The sequence below is a fragment of the Myodes glareolus genome, chromosome 19 (genome assembly GCF_982192425.1).
Source record: "Myodes glareolus chromosome 19, mMyoGla1.1, whole genome shotgun sequence".
NCBI lineage: Eukaryota > Metazoa > Chordata > Mammalia > Rodentia > Cricetidae > Myodes > Myodes glareolus.
In genome coordinates this window covers 63,279,391-63,300,037 of record NC_142044.1, presented here as the reverse complement: position 1 = coordinate 63,300,037, position 20,647 = coordinate 63,279,391, and the positions used below count along the sequence as shown (strand labels likewise).

Genomic DNA, 20,647 nt, shown 5'->3' with positions numbered 1-20,647 from the left:
TTCTTTTCCCTTTTTACTGCCTCAGTTTACTAAAGAGGCCCGAAGCCTCACCTAGTGCTGAGCTGGCCCATTGGACTTGTGACTAAACTGGTTTTATTTTCTAAGAATAAGAGCTACGCTGGAGTTGCAAACAGCTCAGTGGGAAATGCACTGGCTGGTCTTACAGGGAACCAGGGTGCCCCTTCCAGCACAGTGGGAGCTCACAGCCACTTCACAGATCCAGCTCTCGGGAATCTGATGTCCTTAGGCACCAGACACGTGGTATAGACAGACACACATGCAAGCCACACACCCATACACATAAAACAAGTAAGCATTTTAAGAAGGAGTAATGTAAGTCTTATCATTGTACAACAAAGCCCAGGGCATGTATCAGAAACAAACACCACCTTTCTAGACAAACAAAATAAATTACCCTGTCTCCAGGTTTTAACACAGGCTCATTTTTGGTCCCAAGTTTATTAAGCAGCGTGTAAGCCAACTTTAAACTTCTGCTCCACAACTTCCCTGAGAAAAGAAAACAATCAGACAGTAGAGATTATCGGCCTATTTCAGCCAGAGAGTACTGGGTTCAGCATGCTGACTAAAACAAGTGCCAGTCACCAGCGCTGCGATGAGCTAGCACCACCCTCCCCAGCACAGAAGCCTCCCCTCCAGCAGCCTCTCTGGCACTCTCAAGAGCCACTCTTGCCCAGGACAAATGAAGCACACCCTGCCTTATTTAGAAGTTCAAGTTCTTTCCTGCAGTTTGTTTTTTCTCTTTTTCTTTTTGAGACAGGGTCTTACTATGTAGCTCTGGCTATCCTGGGACTTGCTACGTAGACCAGGCTGGCTTCAGGCCCACAGACATCTGTCCACTTCTGCCTCCCAAGTTACTGGGATTAAGGTGAGTGCCACTAATATATGGTTCATTTCAATTTTTTTTTTAAATAATGTAACAAGAGCATACTTAAGTATCCCTTTAAAGAGAGGGCAACATTTTTTGTTTGTCTGTTTTATAACACAAGACTAAAGGACAGGTGGCTATGTCCTAGGGTTCTCTGGAAGGTTTAGCTCAAATGATTAAAAAATACTATAACTGGAACAAGCTGAACCTGGGCTCACAGCAATAACGCTGACCTTCAGAGGCTGAGGCAGGAAGATTTCTTCTGCTTCAAGGCCAGACTGGGTTACATAGTGAAATTTTGTCTTATAGAACAGTATAAAACAAAACTAAGATCAAAAGAGAAGCTGGCTCTAGGGGCCATATGTGTGTACTCATAGGTGTCAGATGAACGTGAAGGACCCTTGGCACGTGGAGGGGGGCTACAAAGGGTGTTTTTTACTTTATAGAACTGTGCTCTTATTATAAGCAGGATGCAGACTGAAGATCTAAATGTGGTGGCTTTTCTCCTCCGTAACCATTAACACTGTCAAATCCTCCTCTAGTCAGTGCCACAATTTATGCCTGCAATTCGGAAATCAAGAGACTAAGAGAACCAAGAGTTCAAGGCCATCCCAGGTTACATGAACTTTGTCTCAGGAACATAAAACAAAACAAAAACAAATCTTCTAATGTAAAAACAAAAACGAATCTTCTTTTGCTGTCCGTAAAGCCAGCTGCTTGCCCACATCACTTTAGCAAATGGAAGTGTTTGGCAATAGCTCCACCTGGCACACAGGGTCCAATCAAATAACTGAGACACATGCAACTGAGAACCACCAAAAGAGGCGCTGCCCGCAATCCTTGAGAACTCTTAGCGCAGCGGGGACCTACCGTATGTGAGCGTATATACTGGTTTCCCAGACATGTCCAGCGCGGTCAGGCAGGGGCACTTGGCTTGGGTAGAGCCCCAGCGCTGCAGGGCAGACTCCAGCGCAGGGGGCCAGTTACAGATGACTCCAAGGGGCTCTCCCTTCACTGGTGTCATTTGTCGGCCCTCAGGCTTCGGTTGATTGGGATCTGGCTGAGGTACTGCAGCAAACAGGCAAGAAGATGAAATAAGTTCACATGTTTCTAACAACTCCAACTCGAACACATTTTCCTCTGTCTCTGGCTGATTCTCGCAGAGAGGCTTTGGGGCTTCTTCCATCGTCCTCCCAAGGAGTCACAGCTTCCAGGGAAGGGATGGCTTACTCTCATCACTGCTTACAGTGCCCCAAATGCAAGGGCTGCTTAACGATGTTAGTTGAGTGGAGAGAGATGAACACCTACACCAGGAATCAGAGGGAGTGTTTATACTCAAAATATACACTGTAGGTTTTTCTACAGTGAACAAGTATTATTCAAATAATTCTTTAAATCCTACATTTCTTTTGTTCATTGTTGGTTTTGGTTGTTTGCTTTTGTTTTTAAGACAGGGTCTCCCTATGTAGGCTTGGTTGGCTTGGAACTTGATACATAGACCAAGATGACCTTGATCTCATAGAGAGCCACCCACCTCTATCTCCCACTGTGCTCAGTCTTAAACTCTACATTCTCATAGAAGAAAAGATAATTTACATATAGGCTAAATACTCAAGTAATTACTGTGTACCAACCATGTGCACAGACTATAGTAAACTGGGAATGTGAACGAGCTGGGTGTGGGAGCCCATACCCGTAGTCTCAAAGTTCAGGAGGCTGAAGCAAGAACAAGATCAAATTTAAGGCCTGCCAAGGAATACTGCTAAAACTCTTGTCTCAACAAAACACTTAGAGAAAACAAACACTACACTTACAGCTACAGAGTGCACAAGGGGCACACAGACAATGATACCTCAACTCAGGTGTGACTCATCAGCTGGTGACGTTCTCTCTCCTGTACTCAGAGTGTGCAGACATCCACTGCCCATGTTGGCCTGGTTTTGCTGTGTGCATGCCCTAGTGCATGCTGCAGCTTTATGTGGGCCGGAGAGATGTTTCAGTGGTTAAGAGCACTGATCTCTCTTCCAGAGGACCCAGGTTCAATTCCCAGCACTCACATAACAGCTTACGGCTGTCTATATTTCCAGCTCCAGGAGATCTGATATCCTATTCTAGCCTCTGCGGGCAGCAAGCATGAAAGTGGTACACATACACATATGCAGGGAAAACACCCATCCATACAAAATCAATCAGTATAGACAACTAAAAATATTAAGAAGAAAAACTGTTCTTTGTAATTCACTATTATGACTCATTCTTTTTTTAGAGTTAGCATATAAAGCAGGGGGCTTCCAAACAGCATTTTATACAACTGTATCATTACACTTCATTCTTGCTCATCCCCATTCCACCTCTCCTACCCGCTCCTGTTGGCCTCCCTCTCCCCAAGTAGCCTTCATGTCTGCTTTCACATCATGTGAATTCCATTTCTCTCTTAGCCCAACCTCTGCTAAGACTCCCTTCTTCCCTTTTCGCAGTCCCCCCTTTTCAGAACCTGCACACACACATTTAAATCTAGATTCTGCAGGAAAAAGACATGCTGTCTGCACGTTTCTGAGTCTGGCTTATTTACATAGTGTAATGTTCCCTATTTGCATCCATTTCTCTGAATTCATTATTCTACTAACAAAATACTCATTTCACTCCTTATTTTGCATAATATTTTCAGACCATTAAGACCCTTAGATTTCATCTAAATTTAACAGAAATACCCAGGAGTAACTGTTATAAGCCACTTCATCTCTACAGAGACTGTGCATCTGGGAGGCACAGTTTTCCACTAGGGCTTCATGCACACTTCTTCATGCTTCCAAAAGATACTGGTGTTTTCCTTGTCCAAAAACAACCATTAGTCAAAGAAATCTATTTGTAATTAGTAAAACGCTGTTAGAACCCGGCAAAGATCAGAACTAGTCTCCAATATGCCACAATCCATTACTATTCTGATATGATTATAGTCTACTTCTAGTCTCCGGACAAGCAAACAAACCCCACAAAAACAAACTGACAGGGCTTCCTGATAGTTCTTTATGCAGCGGAATCAGTTTCTGTTCCTGTGTGCAGTCTCCTTGGGAGTCTGCCATGGGCTTTAATCACAGAATGGCTGCTCTTCACCTACACTCACATCCTCTCCCTTCTCAAGCTCTCTTATCAAATCCAGGATATCATGATTTCACCAGTGAATGGTTTTTAATTATTGCACAAAAAATTCTGATGCTCGAGCACATCACACAGACAGGACTAACTTCTTAGCTCCCCTGTATTCTCTCGGATGAACCTCCTGGCTAACCTGTTTCTACACTGACTGGTCTAGGTCACAATCAGCATGAAGGAAGGAAGTGTATTTTCATGTCTTTAAATGTCTTTACTATCTACCACTCTGTCTTCTGGAAAGTAAGTGTCTGTGCACTGATTGGCAGAGTTAATGAAAGGCCCATCTGTATTACAGGAAAGAAAGCAAACCTTTGAGGCTGGATTTGTTATCGACACACTCAAAAAATACAAATTATAAATAATTATAGAGATCATGTATTTCTAGGCGAGTGAGAGGGTTCAGCAAATAAAGGTATTTGCCATCAAACCTGCTGACCCGGAACCTGCATGATGGGAGAGAAGCGGCTTTCAGAAGTGGTCCTCCGGTCTCCACACATGCTCGCTCGCTCTCTCACAGGCACACACACTATGTGCCTCTGACTCAACGACTGAGTACAAAGAGCACACTAATGAGGATAGCTCTTAGCTCCCAGTCCTCCTTGTCCCCATCCTTCTCCGAGACCTAATACATAAATGATCCTGAGGGAAACAGCACAGCTGCGTGAACTCCTTGAGTAAGAACCATGCCACGTTCAGCTCTGACTGTACACACCCAGCGTGTACTAGCTGCTAGTGAGTGTGTGCTCCTGGCACTTTCACTACTACCTTCCACAATTTCTTCAGAGTCGTCCACAAAAAATTCCTTTAAGGGAGGTCTTTTGGGTCGTTTCAGTGTGCTGAGAAGCTGCTGGATTTTCGTGGATACTCTGCTACTGACAGGAACACCTGTAAGGGGAAAAGCAATGGTAAATTCAGTTAAAATTCATTGACCTCAATAAATACATTTTATTTCCTCAATTACCTCATTCTTCTCTTTAAAAAACTTAACTATTAAGCTTTTTATTACCAATGAGACTTTTAAGGATTTAAATGCCTTGTTTATTGAAACTGTGATTTCTCTTTCTTACCCTTATTTCCTTTCCTCCTTCCTCCCAGATCTTCTTTTCCTTCAAGACAAGGTTTCTCTGTGTAACAACCCTAGCTGTCCTAGAACTCACTCTGTAGACCAGGTTGGCCTCAAACTCACGGAGATCCACCTGCCTCTGCCTCCTGAGTGCTAGGATTAAAGGCATGTGCCACCACTGCTTGGTCCAGATTTTACTTCCAGCAATGCTTGCTTGGCCTTCTGCCATCTTATTCTATTCAAAAAGGACCAAATATACACATGACAAACTTTATAACAACAGGAGACAAACCCAGCGCTATGCTGAGTGTGCAGCTAAAGGTCTCCCCAGGCTTCCGTTCCTCTTGTAGCATTTTTTCCTTCCACATTCGACTCACGGTGCTTTCTAGAAACACCAGTACGGACAGTGGCAAGAGGGACTCCGCATGGCGATGACGAGTGGGCCAGCAGCAGGTGTCTCTGCAGCCGGGTCAGCTGAGAAGAGCTGCTGGGAAGAATCTGCATTTTCCCAGTTTAACGTATACTCCCTAACCCTACCAAGGGACTCATACCATCAGCCGTATCCATCAGGCTGGACCTGTTGGCTCCTTTGTGCATGCCTTTAACTATGCCAGAAGGCGGCAGGTCAATGTTTGCTGGGCGAAGGGAGGAAGAGGTAGTTGCAGTGACATCAGGAGGAGCTGAGACATTCTCTGACGGGAAAAGACAAAATTTAGAATCATATGGTATTAACAGTAAAAATAACACTCTAAATCTTTTGCTTTAGAAGGAATAAAAATCATTAGCTTAGCTATTTTAAAACAAACTTTAAAAAATACTTATTTTCTTATTTACTTTATTATTATTATCATGTATTGTGAGCTAGTTCGCTCCTTCCATTGGCAGTCCCAATGACGGACCTCGAGTCCCGAGGCTTGCCTGAAAGTGCTTCTTTCTACCTGCTGAGCTATCTCACCGGCCCTAAAACAAATGTTTCCATCCAAGTCTACTAGAACATGAAGGTAAACCAGAGCACAGTTTTCTAAAACATAATTCTAAAGATATGAGTAGATTTAGTTATTAGATCAAATCACATAGCCAATGTTTCTAAAAACATTATTTTCTATACACAGTGGATAATGGGAATCCGATGTTTGTAAAGGTCACTTCAAAACGGAATCAAAGTGAGTAAGGTCCTAGCTCTCCAGGACCTTGAACACATGCACGTCATGTTCTATCTGGGATGTTTCCAGTTCTACCAAACCAGAACAGTGGCTTAGACTGGGTCAGAGACCCATATTCTCAAAGGAAGGAAAACGAGATAGCCTACTTCTAATTTTGATGAGACAGCCCAGAGTTAAGCTGGACCCACTGTCAGGCAAGGATCCCCACATATGCTACTTCATGGAAAAGTTCTTTTGAATTTTTTGAGACAGGGTCTCATCAGCCAGGCCAGCTGACCCTCTGCCCCTGTTTTCCAGTGCCGGGACTACAGGTGCACACTGTTTGGCCCAGTGTCCGTGAAAAGTGAGCTGGTGTGAGAGCAGGAGTGCTGTGGGCTGGAACAGAGCTACAGAATGAAGCCGTGCCACACACACAAAATTAGAAAACACCTTATGAAGAAAGAAATTAGAGGACATAAACCATATGACATAAAATAATCAAAGTCCACTGAAAGGAATTAAAAGGGGGAAATGTAATTTCTAAGATCAATTTAAGAGAAAGGGATCTGTGTTTCAAATGTATTAGTATTAGTTTTATTAATAATGCTTTTTAAAGACTGAAAAATAACTGGTGTGAGTCCAATGTGGTATATGTGGCAAAAAAGAGCATTAAGTTTTTCTCTTTTTCTGATCTTCCTGTTTCAGCCTCTCAAAGTGTTGGGACTACAGGTATGAGCAACCACATGCAGCTCTGTTTTTTATTTTGTTTTTCAAGAAGGACCCTACTATGTAACTCAGGCTGGCCTTAATTCTGTCTCAATCTTTTACGTGCTGGGATTACAGGTGTGTGCTACCACACCCAATTAGAACTGTATATTTTATACTTAATCCAGCATGTCCATCTGAGCAGTTTTGTAAGAGGACAGCACTGGATTCTATTTTGTTGTTAAAAATAAGGGAGTGGCTAAATAAACTAAGGCACAGAAAAACAGCGGTATACTATAAAATCACAAGAATAGCATAATTATATAGATGCTCATGTTTAACATCTTTCAAAGCTAAGAAAAGCAGGTAGTGACCTAATTACATTTAGGACATCTTGCTTTATACAAAATGAAAGTCAAATCTCTATGTGCTCTAATTTAAATCTAGATTGTACACCAAGGTGCAACACCAATGTGTAATCCATTCGATTACAGTCTTCTCTCTTCTTTTGAGGCAGGGTCTCTGCATAGCCCTGGCTGTCCAGGAACTCACTATGGGATCAGGCTGGCCTTGAACTCACAGAGATCCACCTGCCTCTGCTGCTTTCCTCTGCCTCCTGAATGCTGGGATTAAAGGTATAAACCACAACACCCTGTAGATTATAGCCTTTTTTAAGGAACAGAAATTACTTCCATAGAAGCTAACATCCAAAAGCAGTAATACTGGATATGATGATTTCTGCAACTCAACTAAAAAAAAAAATTAACAGAAAAATAGGAAGCCACATGAAATCACCTTAATAAAATCCAGACAATGAAAAAAGGTATTTGGATTTCTTTTTTTTAGACATATTCATTAATAACTGCTCCCGACCACAGCTTAGCTGCTTGCTGCCTATGACAGGGCAGTGGGAAAGATGCCTATCTGTGTACGGCTGCACTGGGAGGCTCAGGGATACAGAGTACAGCAAAGAGTGCAGGTGGGTCACAATAGTGACGTGTGGCTTTTAATGTGGCAATCATATCCACCAGGTAACTATCGTCATTAAAAAGTATAATCTTAAACTATAATTTTCCAGCCTTTTCTTTTCAAAAATCAAATTGAAATATTGTATAAAGTGATACGGGAAGGTCACTGAGATGACAACTGGACAACGAAAAGTGACTGGTCGTCCAGGAAAAAGAGTACGACAGCAGACGCAGCATTAGGCCATGACTTACTGCAACTGGTACTGCTGAGAAGTAAAGCAGAGACCTGAGGGGGGCGGGACAAAACTCACAAATACATAAAGCAGAGCCGAGCAACAGCTAGACAGCATACGACAGCACCAGCAGCAGCCAGCAGCTTGGTGTGCCTCCCCGCAGCCTGCATGCCTCTCATGCAGCAACAGCACCGCAGCAAGCAACATAAACCCAGTCTTTCAGTCATAGACAAAAGGCCTTGCCGACAATGGCTTAGTGTAGAATTTACTCAGATTAAATAGGTTATGTTTTATGGAATATAGATGTTTTTTCTTGGAACTCTGAGGTTTAGTAGCTCTTGATATAGGGACTATTTCTCTTCCGGCATAAACCCGTACTAAGACTGGGGTTATATTTTGCAGTTTCAGTATTGCTTACAGAAATAGATATGGCTTCAGGTGAGCAACATTTGTATCAATAGTGTGGATGATACCTATTACCCCTATAACAAATATATAGCTGGTGCTTCCTTCTCTGCCTCATGAACTGTTTTCTGTGATCATATATTTTAGGCCACATTGAAAACCTAACACAATCAATCATAAACTGTTTCCAGGATACTGGGGTGCCATATGAAACATTAGGTGGGCTTCTTGGGTAGATCAACTCCTACCTATTCGGGTATTGGCAAATACATCAGCTAGAGACCCACTGGTTCCTTTGACCTCTCCGTGGGACAGCGTAGAAGATGCAGATGAAGAGGTGGACGATCCCTGAATTGAGCGGTTGATCCAGGACTCGGCATTCTGCAAGCTTTGTTGCAAGGCAGCAGAGAGTGCAGCCTGGCGTCTCAGAGAGCCCTCATCCTCAGAGGCCGAAGACGTGTCTGTGTGGAATTAGAGAAAAAGAAGTCTCGATCCTGCCTTGAGCACAGACTGTTCAGTTCTTGCTCATTGACTGCACAACCGATGTTGACAGCAGTAAAACACCAGCATTCTCAGTTAGATTTATCAGGTGACATCTTAGACATGGAAGAGAGATCTAGGGGCCACAACTCACACAACAGAACACTGACCTCAGAAGACCATGGGAAACTTTAAAAAAAAAATCTTTTAATAATTTAATTAATTTGATAATTTAAGTAATTTAAATAATTTAATCAATCAGTTTTTACATTCTTCTGGTTTGCTCACTCATTAGAGACCTTGTAAGGGGTGGTCACATGGGTTTTTCTGGGTATCTGTCTCTGCTTAAAAGGAGAGGGCTACAGGAGACGTGGATACTACTTCTGCTGAAAAGCAGGAAGAGAGCGGGTGATGAGATCTCAAGTGGGGGCAAGAAACCATCTTAGCCTGGAGGCACTGCTTGCTCTACCGGACAAGCTGGCTGTTCACAGGGTGAGGTGAGGTTTCCAAACATGACAGAGCCATGAGAATTCCCTTGACTGAGCTGGGTTCTAACTTCAGGAAGCAGGCCTAAATTAGAACAGCTTGCTAAAAATTCAAAGTACAGACCCAGGGAAAACTTCTAAATGACTGTGAGTTGAATGACCTCCTTCACTTTGCTCTTGTTTTTGCAGGACTAACAATGGAACCCACACATGTTGTATGAGCTAACTAGCAGAGCCCCAGTATCATTCAGTTTTTTGGAGTTTGAGACAGGGTTTCTCTGTAGCTTTGAAGCCTGTCCTGAACTCACTCTGTAGACCAGGTTGACCTCAAGCTCACAGAGATCCGCGTGCCTCTGCTTCCCGAGTGCTGGGATTAAAGGCATGTGCCACCACCACCCAGCCATTTTCTTTTTTGTTTTTTTAATAAAAAAATGTCACGCTTAGTTCTGCAGAAATTTTTTGTCTAATGCAGATGAATCAGTGGGTCCAGGACATGCAGTGATTCAAAGAGCCAGAGAAATAAACAAGAGAGCAGAAAAAATGCTAACACTTCACAATGGGAATTTGGGCTTAAAAAAAAAGAAAAAGAAAACAAAACCAAACCATGGTAATCCAGAATTCAGAAATCTAATCTATAAACCAGAGAGCCCAAATAAAGCAATGGCCACTACCTTTGCTTCTTGTTCAGACTACCAGCAATGTACTACCTCACATTAAAGGAGACGCACAGTCCAAGAACTGTAATGGTTTTAATGTACTATATGCTGGAATCTATGTCAGGTCGTAGGGATGCTGAGACATATGAATGCCTGTGAGATAGGACCTGCCACTAAAAAGCCATATGGTATGGTACTGGCAACATACAACCCCACACAAGAACATAACATGTAAGAAATGGAAGAAGTCAAGAACTTTGGGAGGAGGACTGCATTTTGAGTGCCTCAGTGTAAGTGGAGTACGTTATAAGGAGGCAGGAGATGAAGACCCCAGAGAATTCAGTGATACAGCAAGAAAGCTCCCTGCAGGGAAAAGGTACACAATATAACGGGGTGTCAAAGGAAAACACAGGGACAGTGGTGCTTAACAAAAGCAGTACTTTATAATTTCTAGAAAATACTTGAAAATTTCAACTCTATCTTGAAAGGAAAACATTCTGTAAACAAGCAGAAAGTGGAGGACAGGAAGGCAGTGAGACCTGTAACCCTCACCATGAGGATTTAGTGTTTTGGGGTAACATCTCAGAACCCCACAAAGGCCTCTGGATTTATAAGCTGTCCCTACTGTGCCGTTTTAATTTGTGTAAGTCAAAAACCAGAATCAATCAATTTTTACATGTAGTAAAACTCATATTTTCATTATTGGATTTGTGGAAAACAGACTGCATTATGTTTCTGTATTTGATCAATTATGTAATTAGGTGTAGTGTTTCAATTCAATTACCTGCTGTGCCTGCCAGTCCTCCTCAGGGTGTTTAATGGCTATTAGCTATGGAACAGTTTAGGCTAGGGCAAAATGTGGATGGCTTTGGTGTCTGTCTTCCATGTGAACTCTGAGGACCCACCAAGTTTACTTGTAACTCGAGGTTAAATGATTCATTGTGAAGCCTTGCCCATTCAACAAATAAATATGCCCGAGCATGTGGTGGAGTTTCATTTGTATTTTAATAAATAAAGAGAGTGGCTGGGCAGTGGTAGCGCACGCCTTTAATCCCAGCACTCTAGAGGCAGAGGCAGGCGGATCTGTGTGAGTTCGAGGCCAGCCTGGTCTACAAGAGCTAGTTCCAAGACAGACTCCAAAGCTACAGAGAAATCTTGTCTCAAAAAAGCAAACAAAAATCAATCAAACAAACAAACAAACAAATAAAGACTGCCTGAAGATCAGAGAGTAAAACAGCCCCACTGATCAGCCTTACAGACCAGGCAGTGGTAACACACACCTTTAATCCCAGTAGCCACACTAGTTGCCATAAAAACCGGGCGGGACATGCCTTTAAAGGCACTAGAGAGGAATATAAAACGGGAGAAGGCAGCTCTCAGTCACAGTCTCATTCTGAGATTCCTAGAGGCAGGATCGCCATTTCAGACTGAGATCAGGTAAGAGTCAGTGGCTGGCTGTTTTGCTTTTCTGACCTTCAGGTTGAACCCCAATTTCTGTCTCTAAGTTTTTATTAGTCTTGCTTCATGAGCACTCCACCAGTGAGGGAGAATGAGATACTGGGTGAGAAGGGCTTAGAGCCTTGTGGAGCTCATACTCCTTTACCCTGCAGAGGAAGCAGGGATTGGCTGAGAGGCACAGCAATAGCATCAGGTATAGCAAGTGAGAAAGGACAGCAGGTACAGAAAACAAGGCATATTTGAAGAAATTAACAACACAAAAACTGGCTGAAGCATACAAACAGAAAGAGGTGAGGGCACAATCAGGGAGCCTAAGGACATGAGAGGAAATACGCCTTCCTGAGGCCACTGTGGGGCCAGCACACGGCCCTCTCAGGCCCTAGAAGACTGATGAAAAGCTGTCTGTCTCTCTGCTCTGCCACAGTGTCTGATATTTTCCCTTAGTAACAGTTTAAATGAGGCTCTAAGAGACGGCTCGGTCAAGAGCACTTACTTCTGTGTCAGAGGACCTGAGCTCCGACCACAGCACCCTTGTCAAGTGGGTTACAAACACCTGCAACTCCAGCTCCAAGGAAGACTGCACTTTCTGGCCCCGGGGCATTCAACACAACAGCATATCCAAGTTTTAAAAAAAAATCTTTTCTTTTTAAAGACAGAATAACTTAAACAGCCTGTTCCTTTAGGATGAAAGCAGGGAACAGAGAAAGGGCTCAGCAGTCAAGAGCACCCGTTCTTAACTCCTCCAGTGGACCAGGGTTGATCCCAGTACCAATCTGGCAGCTCACAAATGCTGGTAACTCCCATTCCCGGGACTTCAGCGCCCTTCTCTGGCTTCTGTGAATGCATAGATATACATGCAGACAAAACACCCATACACATAGATATACACGTAGACAAAACACTCATACACATAGATATACATGCAGACAAAACACCCATATACATAGATATACACGCAGACAAAACACCCATACACATAGATATAAACGCAGACAAAACACCCATACACATAGATATACATGCAGACAAAACACCCATACACATAAAAATAAATGAGAACCAGGAGAGCAGACCCCTGAAGGTTGGTAGAAAAAAAGAAAACCATCTGCTCTGAGGGTCACAGCACCCAAGGCGTGGCTGCTGTAGGTCACGGTTCATGGGGAATTAACTCCCAGGAATGTGCAATGCTTAGTGCTGCTCTGGGACAGCTGCGCTTTCTTTACTCCTTTTTGAGCCAAGCTTTGCTATGCAGCTGCAGCTGGGTCTGTACTAGAGTCTCCCCAAGCCTGTCTCTTGGGGGTGGGTCTATAGGCAGTGGGCCTCCAAACTTGCCTGAGCCTACAATTTCACAAAAAAAGAGAGAAAGAGAGAGAACTCTTTTAAATATTATTATTTTGTAGTATAAAAAAATGTCTACCAGGAATATTTGTAAAAAATTTTGGCAAGATTAAAAAAAAAATGGAGGAGGAGCTTTTAAACATGTCTCTCTGTTGGACAGTGCTGGAGAGCAGCTGCAGCAGCTAGTCCTCTCCGGCCGTCATGTCCTGGGTATGGAACTCAGGCTGGCAGGCTGGGCGCACTGGCGTTATCTACTAAAACCATTTTGTTGACTGAGGTTTTTGAGACGGGGTCTTGTTTTGTAGTCCTGGAAAGCTTGGCCTTTAACTCGCTACAATCAGCCATCTTGCCTCCTGAGTGCTGGGATTACAGTCATGAGTCACTACCTAGAGCTCAAAACGTTTTGTTGCTGTTTGGTTCTAGGGGCTGAGCCTAAGGCTTCATGCATGCTAGGCCAACACACAGCTACTAAATTATATCCCCAGGCCAGAAAACAATCTTTAAAGCATGGCTTTCTCTTTGTTCTCTGCTGTGATTTAACACAGCATCATTTGGTATTGTTTACCAGAAGCCTGTCATTTATTTCAGTGGTTTTCAACCTGGGGGTCACGACCCCAATAGTGAAGATCAGACTCAATTATGATTCATAACAGTTAGCAAAATTATAGTTATGAAGTAGCAACGAAATAATTTTATGGTTGGGGGTCACCACAACATGAAGAACTGTATGTATTAAAGAGTCGCAGCATTGAGAAAGTTGAGAACCACTGCTCTATTTGGGTTTTTTGGATTTTGGTTTTGTTTTTTTCGAGACAGGGTTTCTCTGTTGTAGCCTTGGCTGTCTTGGAACTCATTCTGTAGACCAGGCTGGCCTCAAACTCACAAAGATCTGCCTGTCTCTGCCTCCCGAATGCTGAGATTAAAGGTAAGCACCACCACCCGGTTAAAAAAAAAAAAACAACTAATTTTAAAAGACTTATAAGGATGGTAAGGACACCTAAAGCACCTGACACCTGAAAGTCAACGACACACACTGAGGAACAACAGTATGAGCTGACCAGTTCCTGGAGAAGAGTTACTATTAGAGCTGGAGATGGCTCAGCAGTTGAGAGCACTGACTGCTCTTCCAGAGGACCCCGGTTCAGTTCCCAGCACCCACATGGCAGCTCACAACTGTCTGTAACTCCAGTCCCAGAAGATCACATGGTGTATACATGTGCATACAGGTAAAAACTTCAGGTGCACAAAATAAAAAATCTTTTTAAAAAGAACAACAAAGGAAAACACATTCTGCCACTCAGCAATATGCCAAACTGAGGTCTAGACACTGGCTTAGATGAGAGAGTAACAACAATCCCCTGAGACTGCAGGTGACACCCACCACCCTACAACCACTCAGAATAACACATCACCTCAACTGGGCGTGGAAGAGGCGACTTCAAGCAAGTGCTTCCGAGAACAGATGAACAAACTTGCCAATGGAACAGTTAAGGCTTGATCTTCTGGAGGAGGAGAAAGTGGATGGGGCTCTGCCACACAGAAAAGTCATTTCTCCTGCCTGGATGACCAGCAACTTCAGCACGTACAAGAATACTTTGAGGAGGGCTGGAGAGATGGCTCAGAGGTTAAGAGCACTGACTGCTCTTCCAGAGGTCCTGAGTTCAATTCCCAGCAACCACACGGTGGCTCACGGCCATCTGTAATGGGGTCTGGTGCCCTCTTCTGGCCAGCAAGCATACAGACAGAACACTGTATACATAATAAATCTTTAAAAAAAAAAAAGAATACTTTGAGGAAAGACGGTTTTTATATAGGCAAGGGGAGATTTAAAACTTGAGAAGATCAATCTTTACAGAATAAGAAGGGGGTCTAGGAGAAGGCAGTGTACAGAACAGGGAAGACTGGTGAGTTCTGGGCGTCCAGAGAGCTCAGGGCTTGAAAGTGCCTGCTGCTCGCCACACAGGCTGAGTGTTTGATTCCCAGGACTCACACGGAGCAAGGAGAGAACTGGCTTCTGCAGGCTGTTCTCAGACCTCAACACATACCTTCCACACACAAATCAACAAATAAATGCAATTTTTATTGTTTTAAAAAAGGTTCGTTCTGGAGATAGGGGCTGAGTCTATTTTAGGCTACAAATTTTGAACCATTTAAACTAACACTAAGCCCACAGGCGTGGACAGTCATTTGCTATGCAGCTCTTAGAGAGACTGAAAACTACTCAAGAGATTTTTTTTTAATTTTTAATTTAATTTATTTATTTATTTTAATTTTGAAAGACAGGGTTTCTCTATATAATCCTAGCTGTCCTGGAACTCATGCTACAGCACAGGCTGGCCTCAAACTCATAGAGATCCACCTGCCTCTGCCTCCCGAGTGCTGGGATTAAAGGTGTGTGCCACCACTGCCCAGCTCCAAGAGAATTTTTATATTCCACAATAATGCTTGTGTGCTGAAAGCCGACTAGGGGATGAAAAACTGCTCAGAGACGCTAAGGCAGGACCACAAGCTGCCTGACAAATCAAGACAGAGGAAAGTTAACTAATTACTCAAAGTCTCTTCATGTACATATATATAAATATACATATGTACGTACTTATGTATGTATGCATGTATGTACGTACACACACACACACACACACACACCACTAAACAGTTTTCCTGGGAACTTCCCACATCTATTGAAAGTCTGCTTAGAAAACAAATGCTATATGTATCCTGGGAGACAAGATACCATTTATGTTGTTTTGTTTTGATTCTTTGAGACAGAGACTCATGCAGGCCAGACTGGCCTTAACTGGCTAAGTAAATCAGAAGGACCTTGAACTCCTCTGATCCCCACGCCTCTACTTCCCAGGTGCTGGAATTACAGGCCTGCATCATGACACCCAGGTCACTGCCCATTTAAATACTAGATTGAATTTCTAACAACCCTTAGTGCTCTGAGTTTTCAAGAAAGCATATATTCAACACAAAACAGTCCAGAAGAAGAGGCAAATATGTTAAGTGGCTTAAGGAATGACCTTTTGAATCAGTCCACTCTGGGAACTGCTATGTGACTTAATGGGTAGGGTGCTTGTCACCAAGCCTGACAACTCAAATTCAACCCCTGAGCCCACACGGTAGAAGGTGTGAACACACACACACGCGTGAGTGTGCCCATACTAATTAACTAATCAACTATTCTGAACTTGGCTCTAGTTATGACACAACAATCAGATCTTAGACATCTTCCACCTACTTGTTGCTTCCTTTTTATTCCTCTGTGCGGGAGGGCACCAGGGACCAAACTTGTACAAACTGCATAAGTCAGCTCTTGCCTCCTCAAGTGTCTCTTCTTTACCAGCCCCCAAAGACAATCGACCTTGACACAATCTATGGATAAGTTCATTTTCCTTTTTTTCTTTCTTTTTTTTAAAATTTATTTTATTTGCATTGGTGTTTTGCACGTATGTCCTCATGAGGATGTCAGATCTTAAGACAGTTGTGAGCTGCCATGTGGGTGCTAGGACTTGAACTCGGGTCCTCTGTAAGAGCAGTCAGGGCTCTTAACTACTGAGCCGTCTCTCCAGCCCCTAAGTTCATTTTCCTAGTTCAGCCCTGTGCGCACATCCCTCTATCTTCCCTCTGAATAGTACGTGAAATGTATAAATAGCATTAAGTATAAGATTACTTTCATTAGCAAACCATAATTTTACAAAAAGCTATTGAAAAACACAAATGTAGCCTGATGGCATGGTGGGTTTTGTATTATACGTGGCCTAAGGGACACCAAATACTCCTGAAGCAGCTCCTCGAGCACATGTGACTACAGCTTACCCTCTCTGATAATGAAAGGACGCTGCCAAACAAGCCAGACCCACCACTCACTGGGCTGGAGTCTAGCCACTGTTTACTGTGTGGTTTTAAATTGGTTATAATCCTCGGGCAATTCTGCATGCTGGTAGTCTATAAGAATTTTCTTTTTCACCAATCTTTTTCATTTGGGGGGCGGGTAGGGTCTATGTGCCCCAAGCTGGCCTCAGACTTAGAATGTAACTAAAGAGGATCTTGCATCTTCTGCATGTGGGATTATAGGTTTGTGCTACCAAACCTGTCGTGTGGTTCTAGGGATTGAACCCAGGACTTCCTGTATGCTGAGCCTCATCCCCAGCCTGGGTATTCCCTTTCAAGTAACATTTAACTGACTGAAAGGTATTTTGGTCTGTAGTTCTCAGGAGGCAATGGCTATTTAATGTATACTATTCTAGTACTGTGCATATGTGGGCAGCTGTTAAGTAAAGGAATTTCCTACCTGTGACACTCAGGAACAAAACTGAGTCTGATCGCTACTATTTTACAATGAGCAAGTCACTCAGCGACTGTGAACGCTGGCTGTCACATGGCTACAGAACGTCTGCTCTTCCCACTTAAGAGAAACACAAGTTGGGCAGGGCAGTCTCTGTCATGTGAAAGTTCTTGGCACAGTATAAGAAAAAAAATTCTATAAAGCATCCTTGAGGTAGATGAAAAACTAATAATATCCCAAATGTGTTCCAAGACATCATTTCAATATATAGAAATATAGAGAAAGAGATTAACAGTGTGGTAAAAGCTTGAAAACAGAACTAGGGAGAGGAAATTTACCCTTGTCTTCCACCCCAAGATAATTATCACTGCCAAGCAAGACCCTATTCAGGACCCCACACATCTACACAAAACATCCCTCCACTAGAGCCAGTCTTGGGGTCACAATAATGGAGTTTATCTGGTCACCTGGCCACTCTCGCAGAAGCAAACAATAAGCTCACACGGCCACAGAAAAGGCTCAGAAGCAGGAATGAGTAAATGAATCACTGTGGTTTGGCATCGCTCTCCTATATGAACGGGCAACAGTGTTACACAAAGAGCCTCCACAGAGAAAGCTGAGGCCACTGCCTCATGACGTCAGTAAATGATTTCAGCACATAAGAGAACTGGGCAATAGTAATTCAAGCAGACTAAAAGGTGGGGAAGGGCACAGCATTCAAACTAGGACTCATTACATACTTAGAGAACTTACACTTTCAAGCCCACAGCAGGTTAGTGTAAGCGGCTGACATCTTTACCTGAGAGCTATTTAAGAACCTTCACACCTGCTGTGTGCAGGGACAGCTCAGTGTGCAAAGAGCACACTGTGATATGTGCTCATGTAGCACGTTGTGGGGGTTAAATTTGGGTCATTTGTGTGTACACATGAGGTGTAATGTGTGTGGAGTGGTGCCCTGACAGGAGTGAGCCTGTGAAGGTGAGAGGCCGACATGGGAAGTCTTCCTCAATACATTTTTCAGCAGGGTTTCCCCCTGAACGTGGGCCTTGCCGTTCCAGCTAGCTGACCGACTGGTCAATGAACTCTGATATCCACCTGCATCCTCCCCATGCATGCACTGCTGGGGTGGATATGATGGAGCTGAGAGGTCCAAACTCCACGGAGCCATCTCTCCAGCTGCCCACCTTTTGATCATTTTTATAACTGACCAGAAGCTGATTTCAAAAACACTGAGCAATGAGCAATCCTGTAATCTCTCTTCCTCCTTCTCATTCCTAGAATACAGCCTCTTAACTTAGGTACTTGGGGTTAGCAAAAATAGATAAGCCATATAAAACTGATGTCTGAATTAGAGGTCACAGGTCCTGGGACATGTTGTCAGTGTCTTAGACTGCAACATGGCAAGATCAGTCAATGCTCTTTTGTTTTTTGAGACAGGGTTTCTCTGGTAACCCTGGCCTTCCTGGAACCTCCTCTGTAGCAAGCTGGTCTCGAACTCAGAGACTGACCTGCCTCTGCCCCTCACCAAGTGCTGGGCCTGGACTACCACCACCCTGCAAGAATGGCAAATTCCACTGCTAACATGAAAGATGCTGGCAGATCCCTAATGACACAGGTCCCCTGCCCGCCCTCTCTGGAGCCTAGTACTTGTACTTGGTATGTGCAGAATCGCTGGATGAAAACACCAGGACCTACCTCCCTGGGGCTGTGTGAGGCTGCTAGAGAGGAGCCTCAACATCTCCTCTTTGGAAAATTTTCCTACTTGCAACATAGATGTCCCTAATAGCATATGGAAGGGTTTCAATTCCTACTCAGAAACCTCTAGAACAGAAGGTAAATGGACAAAAAGCCTATTCAGTCTGCTCTGCTGAATTTGGGCCTTAGGAGAGAGAACCATGTCTTTGTTATGAAATTATTAACATGTGTAACGTGATCAAGAACATTATGCTTCATCTTGAAGGTTCCACAGAGAGAGAGCATGCATGTTTAGAATTCAGAGGCTTGCAGTGGGTTGACAGCGAAGGACTATGGTTCCATTCAGCAGTGGACAGCTGTGACTTCTTTTGAGGGCCACTGAGCTCCCCTCTGGCAGTGACGCTTACGAAAGAGTTGATAAAAGGCCCTCCCCGATCCTGTGGGGCACTCTCACTTTTAACCCACAGCCATGAGACTAGCCATTTACTCTGGACCCACACCGCCTTGACAGGGCCAGGAGAGGGTTGTTTCTAAGAACTGCATTTTGTGTTGTTCCCTACCCTTTGCCATTTACTGAAACTGAACCTTCAGCCATGCTGCAGGGGATCTGCCAACATGGATGGCTTCTAGACTGAGAGCCCCCTTTGTGCCCAAGGACCCAACTTGAATACTATACAAATGTGGAAGGGAACACATCCAAGAGTCTGAATGAGTGGGTCTGAAGTATGCACCATTATGGACACAAAGTGCCTCATTGTGTTAGTCTGCTAGAGGTATCCCGTGTTACAGTTACATTTTGAGAAACACTTGAAGCCACAGAGCTATTTCTCTGTCAAACATATTGACACCACAAATGTGAAGGGAAAAAAGCACACACAACTAATGAGCCCACAGCAAACCCAAGTACACTGAGAAGTTAGTCAAAACCTAGGAGAAAACTGTTACTGTGAGCCTGAATCCATAAGCATAGCTCAGCGTGGCAGCTGTGAATGAGAAACCAACCACATAGTGCAGCCTTCCAGGGAAGCTATCCAAATCCATGTTGTTGAGGGGAGGGCTAACAGCACTTGCTGCTCTTACAGGACCCAGGTTTAGGTCCCAGTACCTGCAACAGTTTGTAACTCTGGTTCTAGGGTACCTGTTACCTTCTTCTGACCTCCAAGAGCGCAAGGCACATACACAGTGTGCATACATACATGCAAGCAAAACACTAATATACATAAAATAAACAAATCACTAAAGAATATTATCTGGTATTTGATCTAAGAAAAAATAAGGTTTTCATAAATTTGACGCAACATTCTGAACAAGAAAGAAATTTGAGAATTGTCTAGTTGGTCCTAGGATCTAATGTCTAACTCCTAAATTCACAATAGAAAAAGACCTCACTGTTAAAAAGGAAAACTTTAAAGATACAAAACATATTAAAGGATATTTATTTTTTCAGATCTATTTCAAATTTGTATCAATGACCTCCTAAAATTTTTAGTGAAACAAAACTCTATTCCACGTCTTCCTATGTTGGCTATTGAATTGAGATGAAGCATCAACTGAGGATATTAATGGGTTAATATTTGTGACACAAAACAGCCATATCATCCTCACAGAAGGGCCTGGCCCGTGTCTGCTGATGACATGAGTGTGGACTCGCAGGCCAGTCAATGCTGGGACTCAGAAGGAAGCTGTGCTGTG

General features: G+C 43.4%; 1 protein-coding gene across 2 annotated transcripts in view; it reads right to left on the bottom strand.

Annotated features, from left to right (window-relative positions):
- Dip2b (DIP2 acetate--CoA ligase B (putative)) overlaps positions 1-20,647 on the bottom strand; it is a 181,750-nt gene that overhangs the window by 68,820 nt on the left and 92,283 nt on the right. The window contains exons 5-9 of one of the 2 annotated variants that reach the window (XM_085678590.2): positions 8,804-9,016; positions 5,654-5,794; positions 4,805-4,924; positions 1,757-1,954; positions 416-507 (exon numbers count right to left, since the gene is read on the bottom strand). In XM_085678590.2, the coding sequence (XP_085534716.2) occupies positions 416-507; positions 1,757-1,954; positions 4,805-4,924; positions 5,654-5,794; positions 8,804-9,016 (764 nt within the window). The remainder of the gene's footprint in view (positions 1-415; positions 508-1,756; positions 1,955-4,804; positions 4,925-5,653; positions 5,795-8,803; positions 9,017-20,647) is intronic. The other variant, XM_085678591.2, reaches the window with a different exon arrangement.